Source organism: Nanorana parkeri, unplaced genomic scaffold (assembly GCF_000935625.1).
Source record: "Nanorana parkeri isolate BGI_ZX_2015 unplaced genomic scaffold, ASM93562v1 scaffold1569, whole genome shotgun sequence".
NCBI lineage: Eukaryota > Metazoa > Chordata > Amphibia > Anura > Dicroglossidae > Nanorana > Nanorana parkeri.
In genome coordinates, this window is record NW_017307837.1 from 151,847 (window position 1) to 174,022 (window position 22,176).

Genomic DNA, 22,176 nt, shown 5'->3' on the forward strand with positions numbered 1-22,176 from the left:
ACTGGTTAACAAGAAAGCAATGTAAAACTAAAGGCAGAAGGCCTAAGCCCAGGATACCGAACCCTGACTTCAGGAGGAAAAAAGCTGGGATGGATAGATATAAAGTATATCTAGGAAAAAAAAGAAGACCACCCAGTCAACAGCAGGAGGCTCAAGTAGAAACCCCTAAATCCTTCACTTAAGGGAGAGGGAGGACCATAATAAAAAGGATTTTACCTGACAAACAAGTAATCAATATAATAGAGACATGCACGAATCTGAGATGCATCCCAGCAGAAAATCAGGTTGAGAGGTAAAAAGAACTGTTAAGCTAAAAAATAGAAGGGTAGCAACCCTGAATCTGTTTAAAAGAGAGGGTGGAGTGAATAACACCTGCATTAAAAGGTTAGGCAGGGTTGAGGATACACTGGTGTACAAGGACATCAGGACCAGAAAGATGAGATGATGAGTCCTTCAAATTTAACTCCCATATGTGTTTCAAATGTGTAAAAGCCACACTATAAGCCTGCCTGACCAATAGTGAAATATATGATTCTAGGAATCTTAAAACGTAGCCCTGTAGAAGGCAGAATCCTCTGTAGAGAAGGAAAGAGTAGAAAACCTAGTATCATCATTAGGAATATTACCCTGAAAGAGAAAAGAAAAAAAGAAGAGGAAGGAGACTTCCTCAGAAGACTGCAGGCCAGTCACAAAGAGGATCTTCCAGTAACTATGTCCCTAGAAGGCCTTCAGACTTATTCTATTCCACTTAGAAGAATTCTACAGCAGGATAACGGAGTGTCCTGTCTGCTGAGCCTCCAGATAAGAACATGACTCATGTGCAGAGATCTCACTGTTCAAAGTGGGGAACATCAGATGCAGGGATCAGAAAGTTAATATCTTGACTCCAAGAATAAAAAACACCAAGTGTGGTGATGAATGACATACACAACACTGTCAAGCATAGGGGACAGGTCACTTGGCCAAATACAGGGGTAATTCGCAAAGTTTTCTGGAGCTGAAGATCTAACAACTGGTAGATGAGGTCCAGCAGAGGTCAGATTAAAAGACTGAGTAACAGAGGAATCCCTCATCGACTTGGGAAACTGTCTGTTTTCCATAAAACTAGACTCAAGAGGTAGGCAAGCTGATACATCTATTAGGCGAATCCTCCCAGAACAGAGGGATAATTCCCACCTTGGCCAGCAAATAGTTAGTGGGACTACCTGGTTCAAAAAAACAGTTTGGTGCCTGCCCAAAATCCAGATTCTCTAACTCAAAAGGTAGGAATCGAAAAAGGATGGAGGGACAGCGTGAGAAGAGGGACCATGTTAACTGCAATTCCTTAACAAACCCAAACCCCATAAATAAAAGAGATAAGGGACAAAGGTGCACAAGGAGTGTAGACGATAGGACCCTCCGCTTAGCATGAAGTGTCGGCAACTACAATTGGGATGCCAGGAAACGGGCATTAGGGTGAAGAGTCAGTGCTGTGAGTACCAACAAACCCACGAAAAATCTGCTGTGTATTTTAGGGGTCTTGAGGGCACAATGGAAGTCCCAGCCTCATGCAGTGGAGCTATACCACATAGTAATAGCACAACTGGAGGTGTTTGGGTCACCTGTTGCAGTAGCAATGTCCCCTGCATGTCTTGTAAGACCCCCTATGTGATAGCAATTAAAGTTAAAAAAAAAAAAAATTGTAAATAAAATAAATGTAAAAATCAAAAAAAAAAAAAATGTTTAAAGTCCCCTGTGTGAGAGCGAGAGCAATAATTTTAGGGCCAATATTTATGCGTATCTCTAAATTAATGACCTCTAGAGGCTTTGAAAGCGTCGTCTATGGACTTTTTGGGGTACTGAATTCTGTCGCAGTTTCACGGACGCACACAATTTTTTACCTGGACATGTTGGGTATCCATTTACACATTGTAACGTCATCTTATATATTTTTTATATTGTGTTTTGTGGCACTAAATTTAACTTAAGTGCATTTTCCACTAAATGTTTGGGTTTGATAACAAGTAGCGCTAATGTCATGCAACATAGAAATTTGCAACTGCCACCATTTTATTCTATAGGGTCTTGGCTTTCAGAAAATATATAATGTTTGGGGGTTTTAAGTAATTTTCAGGACTAAAATGTGGATTATAACATGTGAACAAAAAATGAAAAAGGTCCTTGGTCCTTAGAGTGTTAATAGTTAAGGTACTTAAATTAATTTTATGATTTTACTCCTGAGTTTAGTGTCACTTTAGGCCACATGGCTTGCAGTCACAGAGCAACGACTGGTAGAAGCCTGCAGTTTGTTACAAGTATTTTCTAATTTTGACAACCATTAACATGGTCCTTTCTGGCAGTCTGCATGCGCCATTCTAAGTATCAGTATATAAAAGTGTAATGAGAGTTCTTCCTTTCTACATATGGAATCCTACGGCCATCTGATGTTTTAGAACATTGGGTTGTATGATGTACTGTACATTTAAAACAACGTATAAAACATAGACATTTTATTAGTTGCTTCATTCTAACAAAGGAAGGTTCCCATGCTTACAAAGTTCACATTCAGATTAGAATCTCCAATGGTGTGCATACAGCTAAGGACATTTTTATGTGTTTGGGCTGCATACTTTTCATTCATTAACGCTACCTAAAAAGTCCCCTCTATTTAACCTTGAATTAGGCACATTAACATGCAAGAGAATGTGTTTTGTGTATAAAATGCTGTAATGGTCACAAATCTCTAGCTGTCTGGTATGTGCAAATAAACTGTAAATTGTTTTTTATTATTTGTATTATTTATGCATCAAAACAGATCTATGCCTGAACAGCTTTAATTTTCCATTGAGAGCAGAAATGCAAAGTCCCAGCTAAAGGAGTTTCGCTTTAATAGTTCTGACAGAGGACATTCCGGTCTATCCAATTCTAGTTAAAACAAACTCTGGCAGGAAACAAAATGAACTTGAGAGTTAGGTGTCAACAAATCCTGAACTATACAGGTCTAGGATGAAATAGAAAAAAATCATGGCTAGCTGAGTGCCAAATAAAGTTTAACTTTCTTTAACTTTCATTTTTAAAGCACTGGGGTGCTGGAAAAAGTGAATCTGTCACTTACCATCTGAGGAAAAAGGAAGAAAGGACACATTCTGAAATGTTGGTAATGGAAGTTCTTAAAGTAGTTTTATGCTCACAACCTTTTTTCAGTCCTGAATACAGATCAAACATATATACGGTACATTGCCCAGCAAAGAACTTCTTTACAATTCTGGCCTTGCACTTACACAGTCATCATGTTTCTGAACAGCTGACTGCAACTCTCAGTTCAACTTCCTTGAAATTCCTGTCCAGTACAAGATTACAGGCACAGAAGAGTCTCCAGCAACTGTCTATCTACAAGCTTGGAGAAGGGAGGGAGGAGCATGGTGCGGGAGATGTTGGCCTTCCTGTGGCTGTGTGTTGGTGGAAACACACACGGCTTACTAGCACACACAAGGGTGGCTCCATAAGACCCTGCAAGGGAAATGAGTCACCCTAAAACAAGAGATCAGGGACAGTGCTCTGGGAACCAGTATTCCGCAGTAAACTAAAACTTTTAAACAAGGAGCAGGATCCATTGTAAAATGATTTCATCAGCATTTGATATTAAGTAAAATGGTTTATAAGTTATATCACTTTTAAGCTGGCCATACACTGTTCGGCCCTGCTGTGTGTGACCCTGTTTTGACGTTTGATAAAAGTCGTTTTTCTGTAGGGAAAAAAAAAAATCAGATCCAAAAATGCTCGGCCAAAAAGTGAATGCAGTCAGTCAATCAGCTGTAGTCACAGTATTCTGACTGCACACCCAATACAACAGCCCAGTCACACCAAAATCGACTGCAGGATAGAACGTAAAAGAGCAATTAGTGTATGGCCAGCTTGTGTAATATCCAAGAGCTCAAGGACACCACCACATCCTTTCAAACTTGGAGATAGAGTTATCGAGTCTAGTAGTCAGGTACTCCATGGTACATGGGGGGGAGAGGGGGGCAGTCTGTCTCCATTTCAAAGCAATCAAGCACCTGGCCGCCGTGAGAACATGGCTAATGAGCTTGGAGGTGTTCTTAGGAACCCGTGGGATTGGAAGACCCAAGAGAAGGTGCACAGGATCCTCCGGCACGGATATATCCAGCAGTTATTTTTAAACGAAGGGGCATGAAGGGACATGGTCCTGAAAGGTGACGTATTGCTGGACAGTCCCAGAAACTATGCAACAGAGTACCAATATGCTTAGAGCAATGCCAACACACTGTCTAATGCTCTACCCAAAGATCCCTCCCATCGAATCATATACTTATGCTTGGGGAACGGGTGCACAGCTATATAGTTAAGGACCCTGTAAATGTCAGATGTGAGGCCCTTGAGAAAGGGACCATCCAAAATATCCTCTCAAACTTAGTCAACTTAGGAAATACCAGTCCATTAAGAGACCGAATAAGAATAGTGTTTGATTTGCAGATATGTGAAAAAAAGATTGTGAGGGAAACTTAAATTTAGCTTGCAGGTCAGTGAAGGAAAGGAGGGTCCTGTCTGCCAAGTGGGCAATATTTTTAATCTAATCTAAACAGGGAACTATTAAGCCACGATGAGAAATCTGGTGAGATAGGGTAGAGGGGGAGGGAGGGGGAATAAAGAAAAGAGCGCATGAGGGTATGAGGAGTAGACAAATCAAATTTAGTCCCCACATACCGCCAAACTATGAAGCATGGGGATAAGAGGATAGGCATCTTGAGCTTAAGTGGGGTGTGCCAGATAAGGTAGTTACGATAAATGGGAGAGATCCAAAGGCTCTTGGATCTCCATCCAACAATTAGGCGGGCTGAGAGAGGACCAGGAAGCTTAATGTTGTAGGTGAGCCGCCAAAAAATATTTAGAGATATCTGGGAAGCTCAGACCAGTCTGAGACCTAGAGGCCAACAGCACCCTCCTGGACACTATTACTGGAGTCACTACAAGTAAAATTCAAGAGGGAGCGTTGTAGGCGTCCAAGCACAGACAACGGAACTCTAACCATCAACGTTTCAAAATAGTATAATAGCTTAGGCAGTATCATCATTTTAAATCACAGTCATTTTGCCCATCCAAGAAAGGCGGTAAGGGCTCCACTTCTGCAGTGCCGAGCTCCCGGGAAAAGGGCAAGATAATTAATCTTGTAAATGGTCGACACCCGAGGGGCAAGATAGATCCCCAAGTATTTAATTTGTACCCAATTACCAACGGTAAGGAAGGCTAAAGTTGTGAGAGCAAGTCCCGCGGATATGAAGCAGTAGCGCCTCTTTTGTTGTGCATGCATTTTTTGCAGATCGCACTGGAACAGAACACAGCCACGCGTTCGGGTGCCGGCGATCGCACCCGGACTTCAATGCACCGCCACGCCTTCTCCCGCCCATGAACAGAGGGAGCCGGCCGGATTGCGTTCCAGAGGCTGGACGCTCTGGTACGCACTCATTAATGGTGAATCCTTTCTCTTGCTATGGAGCCACCCATGTGTGTGCTAGTTAGTTGTGTTTGTCTACACAACGACACAGACACAGCAGAGCAGGGCAATCCAGTCCTCTACTCCCTTCTCCAAGCTAGTAGATGGACAGCTGCTGGAGACTGTGCTGTTCCTTCTGCTATTTTGTACTTAACAGGAAGTTCAGGGAAGCAGAGTTGGAGCCAGCAGTTCTGTAACATGACTAAGTGCTTGGGCAAAAATATAAAGAAATATTTTGATGGCCAATCTGTATTTGTTTAATCTGGATTCATCATTGAAAAGAAGGTTGAGAGTTTAATATTAATTTTAAATGCTTCCTCCTTGAACACTGTACATGCAGTCCCCGGGTTACGAACAAGCTAGGTACTGTAGGTATGTTCTTAAGTTGGATTTGTATGGAAGTTGGAACAGATAATTTTTTTTTTTTATGTAACTCCAGTCAAAAATTAGTTTTTTGTTTTGGATATCAGGGGTTAACCCCCTGTAACGTTTGTTTTGCTGTCTGTGCCCCTGTTCAGAAGATTTCACCTCACTTTCTGTCCAGTGACAATAGGATTTTGAAAATGTTAGGTTGTCGTGGAAACAAGGATTGGTGATAAAGCTTCAGTGGAGCTTTTTCCCATGATAACTCTTACAGGAGTAAATTTCCCTTCCTAGGTGTAGATTTTTCTCTCACTTCCTGTTGTCTCAAGGACAGGAAGTGAGATTAAATCTTCCTAATGAGAATATAGACAGCAGTAAAAACCTCACAGTGGCTCTAACCCCCACACCATACTAACCAAAACTAAAAAAATACAATTTGCATGGAGCTCAACTTTAAATGCAATTTGGAAAGATGTTTGTCTTAAGACCCAAAAAGGCGGACACCGTTGTCGGCACGAGCGCGGTGGTATTACAACTACTGGACTGCTGCACAGTACACTTTGGCTGCAGCCTGGGACCACCTGCTGTACAGTAATAGCCTCCGTTTGTAAGTAGGAGTCGTACGCAAGTCGGATGTTCGTAACTCGGGGACTGCCAGTATAACATTGTGGGGCTCACAGTGTGGGGCATCACGCTACAGAGAACACTCTGGGATAAGAGGAGAACGCTGTCATGACAGGTTTCAACATTCTCCCAAAACCCCCCTCCTTAATTAGGCCAGGTTCACACCATGGCGATGTGTGACCGTGCGGCAATCGTGCACGAAACTGCGCAGCCACCCCAAAATCGGCCACTACCGCTGATCGCGCTGGAGGTGCCATTATTTTCTAATGGCACCCCAGTGGCGCCGGGCGGATCATGCGTTTTTCCCGCCGCAATTCCGCCCCTGCAATCGAATACAATTGCGGCTAAAACAGCCGCGCGTCGTTTGTTGCACAAAAAAAAGGTACATATGCCTTTTTCTGCGATTGCCACGCGTATGTAACCCCAGGGCCGGATTTACTCCACCTGCCGCCCCAAGGCCAGGTTCCACAGTACGCCCCCCCCCCCTCACCCCTTGGTGCTCTGCCGCCCTGAGGCCGGGCCTCGATGGCCTTGTGGGAAATCCAGGCCTGTGTAACCCCATTGAAATCAATAGGGGCGCGTGGCAATTTTTTAAAATTTTTTTTTTAAAGAAGCAGCATAGCAAAGGTTAGGCTAAATAACTGCTTTCTAAACCTGGCCATACACTGCTAGAATTGCGGCTGATTCCTGTGAATTGGGTGGCCAATCAGCTGCAGTGACTGTTTGGGTATTCTGAGAGCATTGGGCGCAGGCTGTCAGAATACAATAGCCCGGCGGTAGAGATTCGCCTGTTTAGCGTGGATGGAGACATTTGTCAGATTTCTAATCTGGTTAGTATAAAGCCAGTTTAAATCAGCCCCTTAGTTATTAATAACAACCTGTCTAGAACAGAAGACCTTTGGTCCAACTTACAAACAGTGGTTTTGACTATCTGTGAGCAGCACATGGTCAAATAAAAAGTACAGCTTCTATTCAGCTTGTTCAGATAAATCTATAGAAAGTACATGGCTATGTATGAAAACTAGAACGATCTAGTCCGTTTGTTCATATGCTTAGCATTAACTCAGTTCAAAAGAAAACTTACTAGTTCTGCTTGTAACAAAGAATTTGCAAGAAGCCTAAAGAATGCAAATGAACATAAACTTACGGTAATAAATTTATGAACTGGTATTTTTTCTTGACCTTCAGCAATTGTGTAGAACAGCAAATCTTCAAGGCTTGGCAGGAGTCCTGGTTTGTTTTTCCTGCAAAAAAAAAAAAAAGATTTAAATTCCCCCAAAATAGAAAGACAGAATAGTGTAATGTCATGTAATTTCACAGTTTACTCCACGATTTCCAATTTTTTTTTTAAACATATTAGTAAACACATAATCGGACAGGTAAACTGAATAGGAGCATTGAGATTATATTATAAGGCCTTTAGTAAAATGCAATCCCCTAAATTAAATGTAATATCTCTCTGACCCCTTTCTTTTTCCTGACAGATTATTCTATGACAACCCAGCCCCCTCTTTGAAAGATAAAGCTTAAGTAGAGCTCACAGCTTTGAACGAAGCAATCATTTATTATTCCCCTATGAATAAACATTGCCAACTGTTCTTGGCTTCACACTCCTGGTGTTGAATGCCTGTTCATAGCCATTTCTGTCTCTGGAAATTTCCTTGGTTTCAATAATAAGCAGGGATATTGTAAAATGTAAACGTGCTGCCTCAAACGTAGTCATCTGCAGTGTAAGGTACCCCATGCGCTCAAAATCCTTGGATACATAGAGGAGCATCTACCGCATACCTGAATGCATGGATAAACATAATCTGACCACGTCATCTGAGGAACCTTATATTTCAGCACATTTAAAGTCGAAGTAATGTAAAAAAATAAAATAAAATGATGGAAGGTAGGAATTTTTGACAGAAGACGAGTCTCGTCTGGCAAAAAAATTATTCCTCTCTTCCCTAATGTTTTTTTATTTTATGTGTACATTGTACTGTGCATGCCAAGATGCAGTGAATGGGCCAGTTGCCAAGGATGATGTAATTCCTGCGCAAGCACACAGGAGTTACATCAGTGACCACCCAGTGGCCAAAGAGGACTTTTGAGGTCTTGAAAGTGTCAGCAGCTAAGATGGTGGTGGCGTGGGACAATGCTGCGGACCAAAGATCGATCTGACAGTGCTGGAGAAGGGCACACTTTTAAAAAGGTACAAGGTAAATATGTCCTAATATGCAAACATTCAGTGCATACTTGCACATTAGGGCAAAAAACTAAAATTCACAAAGCGGTTTACTTCCACTTTCTAGGAGCCAAACTGAAGCCAAACATTTTATTTAGCTTTAGATAGATAGAGTAGAGAAGGGTTATAATCAGGGTTGCACCGATATCGGCCGCCGAAACATATCGGCCGAAAATGGCACTTTTGGCATAATGCGGAAAGTGCCATTTTCTGGCCGATACAGCGTGAGCAGTCGGCGTCTCTCCTCCCACACCGCTCAGCCTCCTGTGACAGATTAGAGGTGAGCAGTGTGGGCAGAGACAGCCAGCGCTGTTACAGGAGGCTGAGCTCTCCTCCCGCACCGCTAGCTCGCTGAGTGTTTGTAGATAATTGAGGACATGTTAACTACAGACTCAATTAGGAATGAATGGGAAGTGATCTACATCGCCTCCTGTTCATTCGTGAATGTGGTTAAACACACAATGTTCTCAAGTTATGAATGAACAGGAGCGCTCAGAGGATTCCTGTTCATTGATAACAGGGGCTGCAGAAAAAGAGATTGAGGACTCTGCGTTCTCAATCTCTTTTTCTATTTTATTGGGGGTCTATTTAGATAGACCCCCAATACATCAAGCTAGCCACACTGAGCATATTTCAGCCGGTTTTGGATGAACCAGCTGAAATTTGCTGGGTGGCCCTGTCTGCTTCCTCCCCACAACCTTCAGTTAATAACATCGAAAGAGCTAGGCAGAAAATTGTCAGCTGAGGAGAGCCGGCATCCAATGGGATGCAAGCACTTTTCAGGTATTTTGACAGCGGGCAGGGTCAACTGTCAATATACAATAGCTGCAGAGGGAGAGTCCTCCATCCACTCTGTTTAGCCCGCAGGGTGAGTGAGAAAAAACTAAATCTATAGGTGTACGGCCAGTCTTGGAAAGATACTCAGCAAATTTCATAAAAATCAAAAAAGGGACAACCAACATTGATTGTAAGCGCTGTCATATTTCTGTCTGACAAGGAAAACATTGGAATTCTGTGAGGAAAAGCAACTCATCCTTCAATGAGTGAAACACATTTCCGACATGATGGAAAATCTTTGTAAACAATTAAACGCTTTTTATACTTGCGCAACTCCCTTTTAACAAGCATGTTGTAATATCTACATTTAATGCAAGCAAGGCTGGACTCGGTCCCATCACTTGCTAAACGTACCCTGTCATTGAGGACCTAAGTTACCATTTGCACTGACTATTGTAGAATATCTGAACCAGCGGATCAAAGGCAATATTATCAGCGGTTGCCAAAGCAACGGGACAAAGCAAAAGTCTGCTACATCTGTTACAGAGAATTTCAAGACTGCTTCAATAAATCTCAGAACTAATTAGTGAAAAATACATGAAAAGGGGATGATCGGTTCACCACTCGTAATGGAACTGAAAAACATACAAGCTGAGAGACAAAACTTAAATAAAAACCTGAATTTGCGTTTCAAATGTTTGCATCAAATATAGTGTAAAAAACATGATTGTAAACAATTTTTATGAGGTTGGGCTACCTCCTAGTAAACCTGCACCCAATTTATCCTTTGCTATTGGGGAGGCACTGATACCGGTTTTGCGGTATTGAGTACCGATACTTTTTTCAGTACTTTTCACCGAATACCGATACCGGAAGCCCCATTAAGGAAGCCAGGCAGCGCGTAATGGCTCGCCACCTGGCTTCCCGATTAGCCAGGCGGCGTGTAAAGACTCGCCACCCGGCTTCCCGATTAGCAGGGAAGCCGTCTCCATGCTTCTCGTCACTAGATGACGAGAAGCATGGAGACGGCTTTCTGGTCAACCAGGAAGCCGGGCGCCATGTAACGACGCGATGCTCGGCTTCCCGATTGGCCGGGAAGCCAGCTCCATGCTTTCTAGTCATTTAGTGACGAGAAGCATGGAGACGGCTTCCCAACGAGGGAGCATGGAGCTGGCTTCCTGGCCAATCAGGAAGCCAGGCAGCTTGTAATGACTGCCCGGCTTCCTGATACCGGAAGCTCAAGTATCGGGCTAGGCAGAGGAGCATTTGGGCGAGTACTCGCCCAAATACTCGGCATTGGCACCGATACTAGTATCGGTGCATCCCTATTTGCTATATATGCTCCAAGATAGGGGCTCTGATAGATTAGAGTTAGGACCATATTACACAGAGGGGCTTGACCAGGCAGAGGCTTCCACATATTTTGCAAAAAGTGTCCAACTAAAAGCTCTGTTTTTAACCCTAAGAGACAGTGTACTTTGTTTTTTTTACTTTTTGCAGGCAAGCTGTTAAGTGTACTGGGAAATTTTTGCTTTTGAACTGTGTAAAGCCCTCCCATGTGCACCTTGCTTTAAAGCTAGTTATTAATTGAGTGCAATTGCCATTTGTTTAACTTGTTAGAACAGGGGGAGGCAACCGTGGCACTCCAGCTGTGGTGAAACTTTAAATTCCATCATGCCCCTGCCAATGGGAGTAATTCCTGTGGCTGTCAGAGTCTTGCAATGCCTCATGGGACGTGTAGTTTCACAGGAGCTGGAGTGTCGAGATTGCCTACCCTTGTTCTATAAACATCTACCGTATCATGTTCTTCTTGCTCTCTACATTCCCAAATCAGAAATTTGCCCTCACTTCCTGTTCCAATGACTGTCCATGAGGAGAAATGTACCCAACAGGGCCACAGACAACATTAAAAACCTTAGATGATATAAACCCTTCCCCACTCCATTCAAGCCCAAAAAAATTTGGCTGCAGTTTTATTAGTGTGCTATTTGGGCAGTTATAACATCACATTAAACTGCATGACAGGCACAAATTAGCAAACAAGTTTAGGAATGATTAATATGACCCTTAATCCTCAGTTCACACATGTCCTCTGGTAAATGATCCTGTCTGACTTGTTATCAACAGAACATTTTGAGCCAGCTGTCAACACAGATGATGCAAACAAGCCTATTATTCATGGATGACAGACCAACAAATTTAGCAAACCTTTAATGACTATAACTAACAGATGTCCAACCAGTTCACTGAGAAGTGGAAAGGTGAACAGCATCTCCCACTGGAACAACAAATAACAGTACAATGCAATGATAAAGCAAGACTGAAAGCTCTAACCAGCAACACTGTGGACCACCATAAGGATCTCGGATGATGGGCTTTGGGCTTGTGCTACCGTGCAAATGCAGCTTTTAGGTCATTTGGCATCAGTGCTTCTGAGATGATTCAAAGTTCATGGATAGGTGCTTTTGGCTTACAAATGACCTCCTTTTGACTGCATTTGACCTTTTCTAAGATGCAGCAACACGCATCAAGCTGCTTTTGCATTCCCATTGACTTGTTTGGGGAAGAGAAGCAGTGCTGACACGAAGTCCACAAACACAGGCCATAACTTCAAAGAAGTAATCTAAACGAATTAAAGTAAATCTACCATGGAGAATTACAAGTGTTGACTTTGCAGAGCACTTCTTCAATTGTTAGTTGACTGGCTGTTATGCTGACCCTCCTTGATATTTTCCCAGTCTCTAATAAAGAACAAGTATGCAGACCAGGCATATTGGAGAAACCTTCTAATCTGCATTCTTGTTCTGAGTCAGTGAATAAAAATAATAAAGCAAAACCGTCAGCGTGGCAGCGAGCCAACTAGCATTTCAGAAGGAGTACTCTGCAATGCCAAGTTGCTTTTAAAAATACAGAAAAATGTTAAGTGAACCCATGAGAACAGAGATAAGGGAGATGCCTATGATGACTATCAGGTTCCTGAGTTGTCAACCTGGTCCTCATTTCAATGACTAGAGAATGAATGTCCTGAAGTGTAGAATGAAATGTTTCCAACCTAAACAAAAGCTTTTCTACTGTTTCTTTTGGTGGGGTAGTTTCAAATGAACCTAACATTTTGCCCTGTCAGGGCAAAGTAGCAGGTTCCCTTGTTAGACCACCTGCTCCATTGTAGATGTTTTCTTTCCTGTACTCTCTTACCACCCCATGCAATAGCCAGAACCCATACTGGCCTACAGTAGCCTGTGACCCTCTTTCCCTCCCCAATAATAAAGCATTTTTGCCAGGAGGCCCAGTCACGTAGGGTCTAGGGGAATTTCCATAGATCTGTGTCAGTTTGATACACATCAACATTACTTAGGGATCTGGCAGAAAAAAGGTATTAAAGCACAGGTAATATTAGTAACAAAAGAAGTGGACTATCAAGAGAACCTGTTATAAAGTTATAGGATCATTATAAAGCTCTAAAGACAGATTCATTTTGATTAATTTGAGATTAATTTGTTATAGGTCTATTCCCCAGCTGCTCTAAAGCTGAAAGGGTTATTTCACCTATGTAATAAAATGCACTATGCAGTCAAGGGTGCCTTGTACTTTTAAAACACTGTGCAACTTTAAAAAGTGTAGTTTAATCTTACTGCAATACCTGTAGGCCCATTTTGGTTAACCCACAGCCTGGCTGAAAAACCACTCTTTCAAGACTCAAGGCTGCTGCGACGGGAGGGAAAGTGCACTGTGTATGAACAGGTCTTGAAAGAGGGAGAGCGCTCGTTCCAGTGATGTTGGGAACATGCCCAATGTAAGGCTGTGCAAGTTGCTTTTTAATAAAGACTCCCTGTCAAATACCAGAGCCACGTACAAATGTATTTTTTCTCCAGTCAAAACAATACAGCTTGGACAAGATTGTGACTGAATAGTAAAAAGGAGCTGCAACTGTAGATCCTCAAATCATCTCTCACCGCTCCAAGCTGATGGGACTACAATCTCACGTTTAGTTTACCAATTTGTATTGAAATTTGTAGTCCATCACGGGAGTGAGCTTGGAGTGATGACCACAAAACAAAAGCAGCCACCCTCCAGAAGGAAGGACAGTGTCAGCACCAATTCAGAGATGATTCAAAGATCCACAGCCGAGTGATACACAAATAGGGTGCTTGAATGTAAGATTTAACTCCCGAGTTTAGTGTCACTTTAAAAAAGGTATGAGAAGCGAACTTTTGCCCTTCTTCCTAATAAATGACAAACTTATTGGTATGAACACAGCAGGGGAACTACACACTTGCTGCCCCCTTTACTAAAAGGATATCAGAGTTGTACTAGAAGTCACAGTTGACTGGAAACAAATTGGACAGCATTACAGGTCCTGTGTTGAACACAGTAGAAACTCTCTAATGTTCATAAACAGGAAAATGCTTTGTGAATCAGACATTTACTGTTCTTTGGAAAAAGAGAGACCAGATTTTTTGGTATGTTTAGGTCAAAATGTATACCGCAAATTAAGCAATTAACCATTGTCCAGTTCAAGTCAGGATGCCTGTGGGGGCAAGTTTTAGATTAGAAATAGTTGTAATAGGTTAAGGTTTACATTGCCTTTGAAGACATATGACTCGTGAGTGACTGTATTCATTTAGACCTCGGTCACATGAGCGTTGGACTGTACAGCCCCTCTGAAAAACGATCTGCGGTGGATCACTTTACAGAGGGCGGTAGAGCAGAGTGGCTTTCAGGCGTTCAGAAGATCTTCTGAATGCCTTTTTATTTTATCCCAAGAGGGATTTTACATGGAACAACTGCACCGATGGGCACATGGGTGTGGTACGGTCCCATTCACATCAAGTGCTGGGTTTGGCAGGCAGCAACGCCTGCCAAAAACGACATGCGGTCTAATTTTTGCCGCACCTAGAAGCAAAGCATTGCGGCAATGTGTACAGAACTGTCCGAATGCAGTGCCAACTTGTCAGCGCTTGGCCAGCTAAAACAGTAAAAACGCAGTTCAACAGCCTGTCTGTTACTGCCCCTTGGCCGTTTATGTGTACAAAGCCTTAAAATCGAGTCTAGTACATGCAGAGCACTCTTTGGCATATGGTACTTACCGTATATACTCGAGTATAAGCCGAGTTTTTCAGCCCATTTTTTTTGCTGAAAAGTGCCCCCATCGATACCCTGTGATTTATTGGTTGACAGAGTCTACTCCCTATTCTGTGTCATGTTACCCCCATCCTCCATTCCATTTTAGACCGGGGTGCCTGGAGATTTTGCATACTTTTAATGGGTACCATGCCTGAAAAAAGATTGAGAAACACTGCTTATAAGCCCACATGCCTTGGTATATGCTGCCTATGCATTTTTTTGGTTTATGTTAATGAATAGGCAAAATTAATGTTGCCGGTATCGGTGCGTGACCATTATGACCGTAGTACTTGATAATTGCTAAAAATACCTCATGACAGAGTATCAGAGGTACATTCAGTACTCAGCAAAGTGTCACTAAGCACCGTCACCTATGTGCATTAACTACTGCTTCTATGTAGAAAGCCTGCAGTGAAAAAGCATAAAGGCTGATCTCACCTTATGAATATACAGGTGAAACTCCAATAATTAGAATATTGTGCAAAGTTCATTTATTTCACTAATGCAACTTAAAAGGTGAAACTAATATATGAGATAGACTCATTACATGCAAAGCAAGATAATTCAAGCCGTGATTTGTCATAATTGTGATGATTATGGCTTACAGCTCATGAAAACCCAAAGAACCCCAAATCCACAACCTCAAAAAAGTAGATTATTACATGCAATCAATAAAACAAGGATTGTACATAGAACAATATCGGACCTCTGAAAAGTACAAGCATGCATATGTTCTCAGTATTTGGTTTGGGCCCCTTTTGCAGCACTTACTGCAATTACTTTTGCACGATATTCTAATTATTCGAGTTTCACCTGTACTAGTTCCCTGGCAGTCATGCTGATCCAATAACTCCAGTGCTTCTAAGTCTCAGAACAAGTACCAGATTAGAAGTTGCAACTTCGAACAGACTTGCTGAATCTGCTTCTTTTTTTTCCAGGTCAGGGTCTGAAAACATGGAGGTCACAAACAGCCAGGCATCTAGCATTTTTAGAAGATCAGCAATTAAAACCACAATATTTCTCTCAGTAAAGGGTTTCCTTTAGAGCCCATTCGAACCAAAAGTGTTGGGGTGGCATTTTTCAGGGCAGCCCCAACACAAACATAAGCCAATTTGCCTTGTTTTAAATGGACACAACACACCAGCGCATTGTGTGTGCTGAAAAAAGTATGGCATGCTGTACTTTTTTCAGTGCATCGTGGTGCAACCTGGTACAACTGCATTGCACCGTGATGTGCTGAGAGAACCAAATAAAATGTAATTTCAATAAGGCTCTAAAGAAAAAGTGCAGTGCATTGGCATCAGAACTGTGTCAACGCACAGAAGCAGCCATGCCATTAGTGTGACCTGCTGGTGTGAATGGGTTAAACCTGCTCCCTGAAGTAGATGCAGAAACGCTTAGTTGGTAAATGGTGCAACAGCAATTACCCGATATTATAGGCCCTAACAACACAGTAATCTGGATTTACTAGAGGAGTAGGGCATGTTCACATTTAAACTGAATTTTTGCCCAAAGTTAATTTTAAACTTAGCGAATGAGGTGTAACCAAGTAAAAATTCATTTTGCAAAGAATACCCAATCATGTGCAAAAAATAAAATAAATAAAATAGGATTTTTGCTTGCACATGATTAAAGCCAGCACCTTCACCACAGTTGGAGGTTGTGCAGACTTCAAGCATCCAATCTAACCCTATAGTACATAGAACGTTCCGGCACATCTTCTGGTGAGCACGGAGGAAGCGACAAGCCTACTTCAGCATCCCAGCCGGGGAATGAGCAGTGACGACAGGAAGACATCACCGGAGGAGGAGGCCCGGCCAAGCACATATGGACGAAGAGGCTTATTCTCCGTCACCGATTAGAGGCAGCGGTAGGCGGGCTAAAAGCAAATCGTCATCCCCTAGGCAATGGATCTTACAGCAGAGCGTATCCGCGGTTCGGCGGGCCTGGCTTTCTTCACCTAGGGGCACAGACACGGTTGTTGCCCCTAGACAACGAGCGGTAGCCTCTTCATCTGAGCCATCTTTATCCAGGAATCACGCTGAGACAGGGCTTTCGCTGGGACAACTTCAGCTGCCTGCTTCTCAGCTTGCCTCACAGCCAGCACAGATTTCAGCCAACAATGACCATCCTGCTTCAGAATCCATACATCTTCCCCAGGTGATCCCACTGGTTAGGAAGCAACATCTCCGTGGACCTTCTATTCCTGTCCAGCAGTCAGGTAATTCTTTTGGTGAGTCTAATAATTTGAGTGCTTTGAATAACTTGACCTCATCACTTTCAAGGATTGCAGATAGAATGTCTAGTCCTTCTTCCATTGCTTCCGTTTGGTCTAATTCGGTTAATAACGTTGTTTCTAATGATTCGGCGCCTTCTGCTCCTTTAGCCAATGATGTGGTTAATAATGCTGAGGTTTTAAGGTCTCGTAGAGTCCCCGAGTCTTGTTTAAAGGAACCATTGCCCTGCGAGGTTTCACCATTAGGCATACATTTATCCGCTTTTTTTTATAGATTTATTGTCTCTACTGTCATTTGCTAAAGAGTTTACTTTTAAAAAATTGGATGAGCGTTCAGAGGATGATCATCACAGGCCTGCAGCTCGTACATTTAATAATTGGCTTCAGGCTTTTTGCATTCATGCCAGCATTCTCAGGAAAAAACATCCGGGTAAACATACTGGTCTTTTTCAACACGTTAAATTAATTCTTGAAGCCGATAAAAATTTTGGTGGGTTACGCTGGTTTTACTACGATGAATCGTTCTGCCAGAAAATGTCGGTTTTTCATTCTCTAAAATGGGGTATGAAGGACATTGGGCTATGGCTCAATCTTATTTTGTCACAGAGACTATTACCTCCTAAGCAAACTTCTTCTTCTTCTTGGGATCTTCTATTTATAAAGGTTTTTGCTTTGCCCTTAATGAGGGTCAATGTAAATGGGCATCTTCTTGTAAGTATAAGCATGAATGTTCATTTTGCAATGGCGCCCACCCATTAAAAGGAGAACTATGGGGTTAGGGCTTTTCCCTATAGTTCTCCTTAGGGTAACGGGAGAACACAAACGGGTCCTCCAGTCACCCTAAGCTCAGTATACCGCGAGTAACAGCTAGAGGCAGAGCCAGCTGTACCCGCCCCCTCCCCCATCCATTCCGCCAGTCAGCGCTGGAGGATCGGAGCGGGGAATCCAGTCCCTTCCCTGTCACGGCTCCGTGCCGTGACAAGATCGAGAAGTGAGCGAACGCCGGTATGTGTTTGCTCACTTCCCGATCTACTGAGCCGACCTGTGACCGTTTCATTGTCACAGGTTGGCTAGAACTATGAGGATGAGTGAAAAGCACTCACCTCATAGTTCTCCTTTAAGTAAGTGTTTTAAAGAGAAGTAATGTACCTTCAATAGCTTCAAAAGATATTTTTCCACAAAGCCTGCATTGCTGTGAGGCTGGAAAAAACGTTACCTTGGTTAGTTCAGTACCCTTCAGTACCCAGATCGGGAGAAGGCCCAGTTACTCATTAAGGCTGGGTTCACACCTGGGCGTACTATGGGCGCGTTTTTCAGTTCAGTGAAACGTGCGGTCGACGCTCGTTTTTATACCTCCCTGGCGGTATGATTTTTTTAAAAAAATTGCCTTTATTTTCTCTATCTTTTTTTCATTTTAACTTTCAAACTTCCCGCCGGTTCTGCCCCCTGTGAAGCGGACGCTCGCAAGGGACTGCACCCGGAAGACGCCAGCGGCCGGAGGACACAGCGGGGATCGCGGACAAGGTAAGACCTACGCTGTATTCCCGAGTGTGGCTCGGGGTTACTGCTTTGTTAACCCCGAGCCACACTCAGGAACAACAATGGATACACGCTGAAATACGCCCAAAGGAAGCTCCTGTACTTGTTTGGGCGTAGGGTGTTTTTCAGCACGTTTCCACGGGCCGAAATACGCCCAGGTGGGAACCATGCCCATAGGAAATGATGGGATTTCACTTGCTGAGCCTTTTTCAGTGCTTCGATCAGCGCTGAAAAACACCCAAGTGTGAACCCAGCCTAATGGTTTTGAATTTGGTTTCCAAATTCCTGACTTTAAAAGGTTGTGGCTGTAAAGAATTTTAACAATTTTTATCCCATTGTAAAAGAAAACATTTTTCAAAGAAATTGCTGCAGGAAGATTTTGTTGAACCTCCATTTGAGAATTTTCCGCATTTCTCCATTAGGTTTGGTTCCTAAAAAAGAACTAAATTTGTTTCGTTTGATTCATCATCTGTCTTTTCCTAAAGATAATTCTCTCAATGCTGCAATTGATAGTACTTTATGCTCTGTATCCTACACATCTTTTGATTCTGCGATCGCTAATATTATTAGGAAGTTTGGTTGTAATGCTTTACTTGCTAAAGCCGATATTAAAATCAGCTTTTAGGCTTTTTCCAATTGCCCCTAAGGCTTTCAGTACCGGTACCTTAGGTTTTTATTCTGACAATTGTTATTTTTTTGATACATGTTTACCAATGGGGTATTCTTCATCTTGTTCCTTTTTTGAAAAGTTTTTCATTTTTGGAATGGGTGGTAAATGTTGATGCCAGTTTTGAGGGCACTGTTCATTACTGGGATGACTTCCTATTTATGGGTCCTCCAGATTAATGTATTTGTTTACGCAATTTTGTTTTCTTGTCTTAAATAATTTGGATAAAGGCTTTGTATATTCCCTGGAAAGTTAATGTTATCGCGGACTCTGTCACGTTTTCAAATGCAGTGGTTCAGGGAACTTCTACCAGAAGCCGATCTGAAAGGTTTCCCATGCCTGGCTCATTTATGGGAATTGATTTGAGTCTAATTTCGGAAGCCATTCATAATTCCGTAGTACCGAGAACTTGGGCGGCTTACTCTTCTGTGTGGCACAAGTGGTCAGTCTTTAAAGGAGAACTATGAGGTTAGGGCTTTTCCCCATAGTTCTCCTTAGGGTAACGGGAGGACACAAACTAGCGTCCTCCCGTCACCCTAAGCTCAGTATACTGCAAGCTACAGCTTGTGGTATACTAAGACGCCGCAGCTGAAGCGGATCCCGACAATTATGTCTGGATCCGCCCAGCTGAGAGGCAGAGCCAGCTGTCAATCTAGAGGCAGAGCCAGCTGTGCCCGCCCCTGTCAGGATCGAGAAGTGAGCGAACGCCGGTATGTGTTCGCTCACTTGCCGATCTAATGAGCCGACCTGTGACAGTCTCATTGTCACAGGTAGGCTAGAACTATGAGGCGAGTGAAAAGCACTCACCTCATAGTTCTCCTTTAATAGGGAAGATGGTTCGCCATTTATCTCTCCTTGCGAGGAATCTATATTGGCTTTTATTTGTTCCTTTATTAACTGCTTGAAGACCAGGTGTTTAGACCCCCTTCCTGGCCAGGACATTTTTCAGTGTTCAGCGCTGCAGTACTTTGACTGACATTTATTCCGTCATGCAAAACTGTACTGAAATGAATTTTATACCATTTTTTGGGACAGATGGAGCTTTCTTATGGTGGTATTTAATCACCACTGGGGGGGTTTTATTTTTTACTATATTCAGGAGAAATTACTGAAAATTTTGAAAAAAAAAAAGTTTTTTTTTAACATTATGTTATAAAACAACTAATATTACCCACTTTTTTGGTAAAATATACGGGGTCACGTCGGGTAAATAGACACCAAACATGTCAAGCTTAAAAATTGCGCGCAAAAAACTAGCATACCCGAAATTGGCCATAGGCGACGCCGCTTTAAAAGCTTTTACAGCTCATCAGTTTAGTGTTATCAGTGATTGATGACCCTAAAATTGTTGCTCTCACTGCAACGTTTGCGGCGATATGTAACATGTGTGGCGTAATGGGCGCAATCGTCGTTTTCACAGGTATGCGCACCTGACGCATGTGTAATTTATGTGTAATTTTAAAAAAATTGGGGGGGGGGGGACTTAAATTTTTTCCCCTTTTTTTTTCACTAAACTTTATTGCTATCACAGAGGGGGCTAAGAAACCCCTCTATGTGATAGCAAAAGGGGTTGCAGGTCCTCTTTATGGAGACACCAGGGGTCTCCAAGACCCATGTCACCTAGGACACCCTTGAAGAAGCTGATGAAACAGAGATCTGATCATGAGAGCGAGCTGGGAGCGGTAACTACTTTACAACACACACAGTGACCATGGGGAGCAAAAGTAGCCACCCTCTAGAAGGAAGCAAAAATAAGATACATTTTTGTTAATAGTTAAGTTACTTGAATGTATTCCTGAGTTTAGTGTCACCAGTTTAGTGTTGTTGGGAGAGGCATGACCAAACGCTGAGATGCGAGAAATAATACATTGCCACACTGGTTCAACTCCAATTCAGAGGAGAGAAGGTTTCAGTGAATAAGCCAGCTGCCACTCTGCAGAACGATTTCTGCAGCGTTAGGCTGTCATATAACAATATTACTCCGGCATGTTTAAGATTTCAATGCTACAATCTGTCATGGCTCAGAAGAATGCTTCGGTGTCATTCGCTGCCTATGTGATATCATAAAGAGAACTTTATTGATCCTTTAGACTGGGATGACTGAACAACAGCACAGGCCTAAGGTGAAAGTGAAATGCATTTATGTGACATTTACTGCATTGTATATTGTTTATATATACACGGCTTGTATATTGCTGTCGTATTGTATGGAATCTACTTCCAATCTCTATTTATCAATAACGCCATACTTCACAATACGCTTGGTGCCTGCAGAAATCAATAATATTTACAATGTAACCATGGTCCATTCCACCCTTCATTGCTGGCTTTTTAAATGACCCTGTCGCCAATACAGACTTGAAAAGAAAGGGTCATAACTTACCTCTCCTTCTGCCTGCGCTGCTGAATGCCAGTCCGTTGCCGAGGGATCGACCCCTAAAATCTGCTGGGTAAGTGATCATTCTGGGAATGTCGTTCTCCTGGGCTCCCTGCGGCTCTCACTAGTTCCTCTTGCTGACCTCCACATCATAGAGGTCACAGTAGTGATGTAGATGTTGGTCAGAGGAGTGAGGGCGACCCAAGAGACTGACGCGCCGGCGACCCAAGAGACTGACGCGCCGGCGACCCAAGAGACTGTGGCACGTGGGCGACCCAATGAACTGTGGTGCATTGGGAGTCCCCAGAGACTGGGGAGCGTGGGCGACCCGGGAGTCTGGGGCGCGTATAAAACATGTTAACGTGGTCTAAATCTGGGCCTTGATGTCCATGACAGCAGTCATGTCAGTAAGCCATTGATTCCCAAACCTGTCATCAGGTCCCATTACCAGTAGGTTTTCTAAATATCCACATAACTAGCTAAATCATAGTGCAGAACCCCAATAACTCCACCTACATATGAGGCTGCCTGCAAACAATGGTGGCGGGATGTGAATTCAGCTTTGGCCACCCATGGAGTCAGTCACTGCCCATTCACAGCCTCAGACTAACACCAAACAAAACTGTAATTTACAACTCCCCGCCAATGAGAGATGACTGCTAAAGCCAATCTGAAGTCACAGAAATAGATACTGAGAGGAATTTATCAAAACCGGAGCAGACAAAAACGGGAGCAGCTGATTGGTTGC

The 22,176-nt window shown here is 42.9% G+C and overlaps 1 protein-coding gene across 1 annotated transcript in view; it reads right to left on the bottom strand.

The window, feature by feature from the left end:
- Positions 1-22,176, bottom strand: part of LOC108798857 (glutaminase kidney isoform, mitochondrial-like) — an 88,145-nt gene that overhangs the window by 63,302 nt on the left and 2,667 nt on the right. The window contains exon 2 of the mRNA XM_018570660.1: positions 7,626-7,722. Coding sequence (XP_018426162.1) covers positions 7,626-7,722 — 97 coding nt within the window. The remainder of the gene's footprint in view (positions 1-7,625; positions 7,723-22,176) is intronic.